General features: G+C 55.8%; 2 protein-coding genes across 2 annotated transcripts; both read right to left on the reverse strand.

Annotated features, from left to right (window-relative positions):
* Nucleotides 1-129: 129 nt before the first annotated feature.
* KCNAB3 (potassium voltage-gated channel subfamily A regulatory beta subunit 3) lies at nucleotides 130-6,423 on the reverse strand. Its single transcript, XM_082441850.1, has 14 exons — nucleotides 5,712-6,423; nucleotides 4,314-4,357; nucleotides 4,187-4,224; nucleotides 3,868-3,947; nucleotides 2,532-2,576; nucleotides 2,386-2,430; nucleotides 2,128-2,171; nucleotides 1,845-1,931; nucleotides 1,485-1,570; nucleotides 1,219-1,339; nucleotides 1,040-1,134; nucleotides 842-962; nucleotides 600-688; nucleotides 130-291 (listed from the first exon to the last, which is right to left on the reverse strand). Exons 1-14 carry the CDS (start codon nucleotides 5,951-5,953, stop codon nucleotides 214-216), a joined length of 1,215 nt encoding a protein of 404 aa, XP_082297976.1. The 5' UTR covers nucleotides 5,954-6,423; the 3' UTR covers nucleotides 130-213.
* Nucleotides 6,424-6,917: 494 nt separating this feature from the next.
* On the reverse strand, nucleotides 6,918-8,638 carry TRAPPC1 (trafficking protein particle complex subunit 1). Its single transcript, XM_082441858.1, has 5 exons — nucleotides 8,548-8,638; nucleotides 8,339-8,437; nucleotides 8,116-8,186; nucleotides 7,632-7,770; nucleotides 6,918-7,335 (listed from the first exon to the last, which is right to left on the reverse strand). The coding sequence occupies exons 2-5, from the start codon at nucleotides 8,435-8,437 to the stop codon at nucleotides 7,207-7,209; spliced, it is 438 nt and encodes a 145-aa protein (XP_082297984.1). The 5' UTR covers nucleotides 8,548-8,638; the 3' UTR covers nucleotides 6,918-7,206.
* Nucleotides 8,639-8,677: the final 39 nt, after the last annotated feature.

Consider the following 8,677-nt stretch of genomic DNA (forward strand, 5'->3'; position numbering starts at 1 on the left):
GACTACTTTCCCTCTCAAGCCCCACTGCGGGAGGATATGGCTTTGTTCATGCTTTCGCTACTGTAGCCGGAACTCGTTAGTGGGCGGGGCTTCCCTGGCTCCGGCCGCTGCGTGGAGGGATCCGGAGCGGGAGGGAGGCGGGGGCGGGGGCTGGGGGGGAAGCGGTTCTGGGGGTGCAGCGGCTCCGGTTTGGGTCCCTGCGCCCCCGACGGACTATTTCTTGAGATGCGGTTTGTTGCCCAGGAGCCCTTCTATCTCCATCACCGTCTGCGGGGTCAGCTGACTCAGCACCTGGAATTGAATGGGGTGGTGGAGAGGGCAGTGCATGCAGGGTTGCTGAACAAGGGCATGAGGTTCGAAAAGCCGGGGAGCCGCACAGCGAAGTCAAGTGGCAGGGAAAGAGTCGCAGCTGTGCCCCTGCCTCACCGTCTCGCCCTGGGACCTCTCATTTGCCAAGCGAGGACATTGTAGTGGGTGACCTCACAGGCCCATTCTGGGCTGGACAGCAAGGCGTTGCTTGACTGCGGGGGCAGGGGACAGAGATGGGCTCCGGCTCTGACACCCCCCCCACACTGCCCCCCACACCCCTCCCCCCTCACCTGCAGGGCGCCCAGGTGTTCAATCAGCTGCTCTGCACTGGACACCCCCAGCAAGACCGAGCTGACACCCTCACTGCGGAGACACCACGCTGGGCCAGAGAAGGAAAAAAAAAAACAGCACACAGACTTCAGAGGTGTCTCCGAGGAAGAGGGTCCTCCCCAGAGACAAACCAGTCTGCGGTTTGGTAGCGTCTCAGGAGGAGACAAGGCCTCTGCAGGGTCCAGGGCTGGCAGCGTCTCACCAATAGCAAGCTGCGCCACGGTGCAGCCCAGCTGGTGAGCGATGGGGAGAAGGTCCATGACTTTGGCTTGTTGCTTCTTGCCATCCTCACTCTGCACTTTGTCTTTGTGCCACTGGTAGCCCTGGAGGCCAAGGAGAATCAGCAAAAGACCACTCCTCAGATAGTCCACTCCTGCCGTCCTGAGCCCCCAGATCTCACCTTGATGTTGACTCTGCAGGTATCTGGGACTCGCCCATCATACTTGCTAGTGATGAGGCCACAGGCCAGAGGGGACCAGGTGACTGAGCCAACACCTAAGAGGAAGAGGATTGGATGTGGGAAAGGGATCTAGGTGATGGTGAGGCCGAGGGAAAGGTAGGGATGAGGGGACTTCGAACCAATCTTGTGGTAGAGCTCTGGCAGCTGCATCTCCACCTTCTCCCTCTGAAACAGATGGTGCTCAGCTTGTTCACACACTGGAGGAATCAGGTTGAACTGTCTGGCCATGGAGTAGGCCTCCTGGGTTGGGGTGGGGAAAAAATGGGGGTCAGAGCACTCCTTCCATTTTCTTCCACTCCCCCCTCCTCCAGTAGAGTGGGGTTTGGAGTGGCCATGTGAAAAGTGGGAACAAGTTGTAGGACGGCGAGGTGGGTGGCACACTCACCATGATTTCTGCAGCCCCCCATCGGGATGTCCCCCAGTATAGGGCCAGGCCCTGGTTGATGACATAGGTCATGGCTCGCACAATCTCTAGGCACATAGGAGAGGGAGAGCCTCACTGTCAGACCCCTGGCATCCTGGGTTCCAGATTTGCAGACCTCTGCCTGCCCCACCAAGGCCCCACTCATCCCTGTGGAGTCAGAGAGGTTGGTATCTGCTCTTCACCTCCCTCCCTGTCCAAGTCCTGGGGTCTGAGCCTCCACTGTGGAGCTTGGGAGGCCTCCTGAGCAGGGGCTGGCTTCTGCTGAGGGTTTGAGAAGTGCTCAATTTTGAAGGGCTGTCAGGGTTGGGGTGCTGCTTTTACCCTCCATGGGACTGTTGGGGTCTGAGCGATTGGCGAAGATGATGTCCACATATCCCAGCTGGAGGCGTTCCAGGGATCCTCGCAAGCCTGGGGTAAGCATGGGGCGAGGAAGGTAAGCTCTGGAGCTTCAGTTTCCTAAGAATTCAGACCTTATCCCTTTGCCATGGCCACCTAAATCCCAGCTTCCCTATTCAAAGCCTCAGACTCAGAGCTTCAGAGAATGTTCCCAACTCCTCTGGCTTCCATACCCAGCCACCTCCGGTTCCCAGCCCCTAACTCTTACCCTCAATGATGTGTTTGCGGCTCAAGCCTCGCTCAGTTTCTGCCCTGTAGGAAAAGGTAAGTCAAAGATGAGGTGTGTCAAAGATAAGGGACCAGGGCTGGCCTGGAATCTTGAGGAACTGGGATTTCAGGGGTCCTCACAGGCAGGATGCAGACCTGGGGTAGCAGGTGCAGGGACTGCTGTCCCCACCCCCATCCCATGCACCTTCACACAGTCTCTGCAGATCTTCTCCCCAATTATAGTGAGGCAGCCACTTACTGTCCTCCCCAAAAAATCTTGGTGGTGATGACATAGCTTGATCTCCTGGAAAAAAGAGAAATGGTAGAACCAGCAAGAAGAGGATTTTTGGATGATCATGTCCCCAGCAACCTCCCGGCCCTCCCCACCCACCCAACATGTCTTACCTCCAACCTTTGCTCTTGAGGATGTTGCCTAGGGTTCTTTCAGCCCTGGAAGGAAGACAATGCAGAAGCACTGACCCCTCCAAAGTGGATCAGTTTCTTTCCCTCCTCCCCACCTTTCCCTTCAACTAATTTCCTCTCCTGTAAAATGGAGCATAAATGAGGAGCCCATTGGGCTGTCAGCCCCATCCTAGACTAAGTAAGAGGGGCTCCCAATCTAGGGTTATAGTTGTATCATTTTCATTCATTCATTCAACAAATGTCAGTTGTGCATCACTGTGTACCAAGCTCTGTTCTGGGTGCTGAAAGGATAGAATAGGATGAGAGAAGAGGGACCAACTATAGTGGAGCCAGGGAGGACACTGCCTCGTCTGGTTCCAACCATTTGTATTGCCCTCCCCCTTCTTTTAGTCTCTGCAAAGTTCCACCCATCCTCCAAAATTTAGCTTGGATTCTGCCTCATTTTATGGAAAATGTTCTCTGATTGCTGTAGTCTACGGTCAGTCCTTGTCAGCTTCCATAGCTCTTATTGGCTACACAATTTTTTGACACTTAATCATGAGTTAATGTGTGACAAGTCTTAAGTTATGGTGGGCTCTTACTGAAGTGCTACTGTTATTTAATCTTTCATATCTCCTTGTCTTTTGGTTTGTTTGTTTAACCACTTAGACTGTGAGCTTTTTGAGGGCATATTGATGTCATCCTTCAATCAGATACCTGCTCTGTGACAGGCTTTGCACAGGTACTTAGGTGACGTGGGAAAGAGCAAGACAAGTTCTGTGGAGGGAGGAGCCTCCCAGTTGAGCAGTGAATATGGCCTTGTAAACGAGTAATTGATGAACTGTGTATCAGAGGGTAGTGTAAAGTGCTTTGGGAGCCGAGGGGGATAGTGACCAACTTTGGGGAGTTGAGCAAAGGCTTCTTGGAGGAGCTGACATCTGCGACAAGTCTTAAAGATAAGCAGAAGAGTTTGCCAGAAGAAGAGGCAGGAGTAGTCATCCTAGGTTTTTACTATTTCCAGCGTGAAGCCGTGTGTGCTGTGGTGTAGTATGTTTGAAATTTAGCCTTGTCATCCTCACATAGTTGCACATAAATGATGTCCAGGAAATATTTGTTGGTTTTATTTTATTTTGACTGCACAGTATGCCCCATTGCCCTCAAAGCTGGAGAGAGACAGATGTTGGGACTACAGTTCCCATAATGCTTCAGGGCCCCCACTGGCTGAAAGGTTGGAACTTAGTGATGCAGAATTCCCAGGGTTCTTTAGGGGGAAAACCAAAAAGCCCTGATATTCTCTCAGCCTTCCAAGTGTAACTTAGTTTTTCACCCCAGTCCTTACTTTCCCGCTGCATACACTTCGGTGGTGTCAAACAGGTTTACGCCATGCTCATAGGCTACTGTCAGCACATCCTCTGCTGTCTAGGATGGTGAGAGAAAAAGTTGAAGATCAACAACCAGCCTCTCAGTTACCTTCCTTACAGTATTCTAGCCCATCAGACCTCAACCTTGGTTTCCACATTCACTCCGCTTTCCCCATCCTCCAACCTCAGGTCCACCGTTCTCCATGCTTGTTGTCCAAACCCCTATGCAAGTCCATTTCCCCCCTTTTTGGTTCCCTCATACCCCCTCACCCTGCTTCTAGGCCCCATCACTTATACCTCATCTGAGATCTGAGAACCAAATGTGACCCAGGTACCTGCAAGAGAGAAGCCAGGCAAGTGAGACCTGTGGGGGCAAGCCATGAAAGAACGCCCCTTCCCTTAATTCCTCTTCTTTCTAACTCACCTAGGCCAAGGCAGGATACCCGAAGACCAGACTTTCCTAGGTTCCTACAGGACACAGAGGCAGAAGGAATGGGTAGAGCCTCCATTAGCGACATAGATTATCAGCCTCCAGCTCCTCTCCTTCCAGACTGAGACGCCCTCAGGGTGTCTCAGTCCGAAGAAACTAGACTCAGTGAGCCCACTGAATTGGGCAGTGCTATGGCCATAGCATAAGTGAACAAGTAATGACTGTTCCTCTGGAGCCACTGTCCAATGTCTCTGTTCCCTCCTATCACACTGAAGATGTGCTGCCTGCTTAGCGTTTCTGCTGGTGGGTCTTGTGTTTATTTGAGTCATCTCTGGGATGTGTAGAGTCGGGGGTGGGGGTTGGCTGGGAGGAATGCGACTGGCTAATTGTGTTGAGTTTGTGAAAACAGATCATCAGAGAGTGCTGTGCTAAAGGGCAGACACTGGGGTGGAAGGGGTAAACCAAGTTAAGTTCAGGCACTCAGGCAGGCAAGGATCCTTGGATAAGATAGGCAGGTGGGCCTCCAACAAAGGCAGGTAGGACACCTGGGTGGAGAGTATGAGAGGAAAGACCAGTTCTCCCTCTTCCCCTCTCTACTCCCTCTGCTCCTGTTGGCTTGTGAAGTCTGTCTTCAAACGAGAGAGCCCCCTCCTCCCAAGGACCCCCCACCCAGGCAGTCCGCTCAGCTTCCCAATCAGGGCCACCACATGGAGGGGATCAAATTCCTCAAGTGACAAAGCCGGGTCAGATCAGTGACCTCTGCTCACTCTCAAGCAGGAGCCCCTCCCCTCCCCCCTACTGGTAGTCCTGAGAGCCCAGTGGTTCTCTGAGATAAAGTCGGTTACATTTCAGTCCATCTTTCCCACATGGCCCCTGTCCCTCAGCAGGGGGTTGAGAGATGTGGTCCATCCTTCCAAGGGCCCCACTTCCCTCCCCACCAAGAAGGGTTGCAGGAGACCTTGGGGCATGTGGGGACAGTATCTGGGTCAGGCACACTGAGCAGGCCAGAGTGAGAAGCCGTTTCCTTCCCCCATCTTCCCAGGACACGACCCAAGGACACTTCATCCAGGGGTGTGTGTGTGTGTGTGTGTGCAGCCTGGAGATTCGTGCATCCCTCGCCTTCCTGAGGGTAAGGAGGGAAGCTTAGGAGCATCCCCTGGGTCTGACAGGCCTGGTCAACCTTGGTAAACTTGATTTTCTACTAGTCGGGGGTATGGACTGGACGGAGAGCAAGAGAGGGCCCATGTAAGGGAGTGCCAGTGATGGGAAGAGGAGATGGAGTGAGCCGGGACCTTCTTAGCGAAGTTTGGGGGGGTCCTGGAAGCATCCCAGGAAGCCTCAGGGGTCAGGAAAGGGGAGCAGATGTGGCGGGCTGCCCGGCCACCCCCATACCTGTATTTCATGCCAGTGCCTCGGCCGGTGCTCTCTCGGAGGACCCCAGCGGGCGCTGGGGGTCGGGGGACCACTGCGGCCCGGGCCTTGGGGCCCGACCCTCCTCCCCCCGGAGGATTCCCATGCCCCCCGCCGACCGGCCCGCCATTACCGCCCCCGGGGCCCGGCCGGGGTCCACACAGACGGTCCTCACTGCTCCGGCTGCGAAGGTTCTGCTCGGTACATGCGATAGACACCTGCATGCCGGCTGGCCAAGGCGGGGGAGGGGCTCCGAGGGGGCGGGAGGAGGAGGGAACCGGGAAGCCCGAGGGGAGACACCCGGGGGTGTAGTGGCGCGAGCCCTAGAAAAGCGGGAAGGCTGAGGAGGTTGCGGCCGGAGCAGCCAGGCAGGATCCGGCTCGCGGGGGCGGGCTGCTGGAGGTCGCGGGGTTTGAGGCGGAGAGGAGAAACGCGGGGGGCGCCACGAGTGGAGCGATTAGGATTCGGGGGTACTGGCGCAGGGAGGAAAGGGGGAAATGGACGAGGGTAAAGGTCGAGGGCGATCCTCGGAGGGTAGGAACTTAGGGACGAGGGGGGGCGGAAGAGAGATGCCACCTCAGTCCGAACCGCAGCGGGACCCGATAGACTCCTAGCCGCGTCGGCTGCGGGCCCAGCTAATCAACATGCAGGCACCGCCCCCTCATCTGCATAAAGCCGCCCGCCTCCCAGCCAAAACCTGCCGCTCATCTGCATAAGCCCCACCTTCCGGAGCTCCAGCGTGTTCTGTGGGCTCACAGGAACCAGAGAGCAGAACCGGGAGGGTGGTTCTACTCTCTGCACCCCGAGGCCAGTCGGCCTTCCCCCAACCCAGTGGTTTTCAATCGGGGAGCTATTTTCTCCCCTAGGGGACATTTGGCAAGATCTGGAGACATTGTTGACTGTCACGATCTGGGTGCGCGCGCGCGCATGTGAGAGAAGAGGGAGAAAGAGAAAGACATGGAGATGTGCTACCAGCATCTAGTGAGTGGCGGCCAGAACAAAGTACACGGCAGCACCCCCTCCCCACACACACACACCAAGATATTATCCAGCCCCAAACGTCAACAGTGCCGCTGTTGAGAAACCCGTGGACGAAGCCTCTTTGCTGGCTCAGGGGATGTGAACCCTGGTTCAAGCCTTCATGAGAGGGGCAGGCCCCAATCGACCACTGAAACTAACACGCTCAGGTCGCAGAGGGTGATAAAAAGTTTATTCTGTACTTCTCCCAGAGTCAGGTAGGGGATAAAACTGGAGAGAGGGCCTGGTTTGGAGGTGTAGAGACTCCAGTAGGCTTCCTTCCTGTGATGGGAAGGGCACCATGGAGGGCTTTTTAGGCTGTTCCCCTGGGAGGGCTGCCGAGGGGCTTGACGGGGATGGAGGAGCTGGGGCCGTGGGGCTTCCAGTAGGGGCCCTCAGGTGAAACAAAGGGCCCCAGACAGACAGGGATTCTTCTGAGGGGTGAGGTAGAGTGCTTCCTTCAGCCAGCCCGGGCGGAGAAGAAGGGCAGAGAGCGGACGTAGGAGTCCAGTCGGGAGCGGAAGAGCTCACTTTGCACAGTTTGGCCCAGCGGGCACAGGGGATTCTTCACCACCAGCTCCACGTACAGCTGTGGAGGGGGAGGGTGTTAGAGCCAGGCTTTGAACACTTCTTGTTTTCAACCCCAAACCTACTGTAACCTCCAGGGTGTGTGAATGCACAGAGATCAAGGGCTGGAAGGCAAACCCTCCTTGGGGAGAAACTGGTGGTGGGAGTGTATAAGGACCTAAAGGGTCCCAAGAAGTCTGACTTCAATAGAGATACAATACAGTAGGATTAGGGCAGGGAAGCTGAAGGAGTCTTGGGGCTCTAAGTGGCCATGGCTGTTGAAGCTTTGGCGGAAGGGTCCGAGGGGCTGGCACTGACCGCACTGTAGATGTGGTGCAGCACATCTCGGATGGGTCCCACGCCCAAGTCAGTGTTCATGACAACCTTGATCCCAGTGGGCGTCTCGTAGTAATGGAGTTTGTAACGGCTAGTTTGGAAGGCCAGGAAGCCGTCCTTCCTGCAGAGATGAGGAGGATGTTAAGGAATAGAAGCGAAATCTCTCCCAAAGAGATTCTTCTGATCTCCTCTAGATTGACTCCCTCTTCTCTAAACATGTCGTTTGTAGGAGGCTGGTTGACTAAAGACACCTCCCATCTTCACCCCTCAATTTAGCCCCGTTGCCCAACCTCTCTACCTTCAGATCTTCCCCACCGCCGCTCCTGCCAGCTCCTGCACTCTTGCCCCGGACTCAGCCTCTCTGTCTCCGTACCCTCTCTGGGGGCCAAAGCCCCTTCCACTCCAGAAAGTTTCCCCCACCCCCAAATTCCCTCCCTCCCTCAACAACCCCTCTGACTACGCGTACATGTCTAGCGGGGACATCTTGCTGACAAACGAGCGGATAGAGAAGAGCATCCCGTACATCAGCTTGTACTCCTGGAAGGAGAGGGGCAGAGTTAGCTCTCGGTTTTTAAAGGAGCCGGGGTTGGGGTGGGAAGGAACCAGGGTTTGGAGAGAAGAAGCTGGACTGGGACAATGTGCATTTGGAGATATGAGGTCACCCGGGTTGCGCGGGGCCCTCTCGTCACCTCCTCCTTGGGGATCCCCGCTTGCTTCTTGCGGTGCCACTCGCTGTAATGCAGACACACTCCATTCCGGTCAAACAGGTACAGGTTGTGGACAGTCATCTGCAGGGCAGAGAATGTGAGCCTCGCTCCGGGACCGCCCACACCCCGTAGGCTCCAGTTCTCAGCCCGGGATCCCTCCAACCAGACGTGGACCCCTCCCCCGAACTCACCGGAACTTCTCCGAGTGCCCGTCACTCGATACTTCCGGTTTCCGCGGAGCCCAGCCCCACCGGGTCTACGCGCTCTAGCGGCGGAGCAATAACCCCGCCCCTATACCTCTCAGCTAATCCGTGGCCGTCG

The sequence above is a fragment of the Balaenoptera physalus genome, assembly GCF_965194825.1.
Source record: "Balaenoptera physalus genome assembly, chromosome: 20".
Lineage (NCBI taxonomy): Eukaryota > Metazoa > Chordata > Mammalia > Artiodactyla > Balaenopteridae > Balaenoptera > Balaenoptera physalus.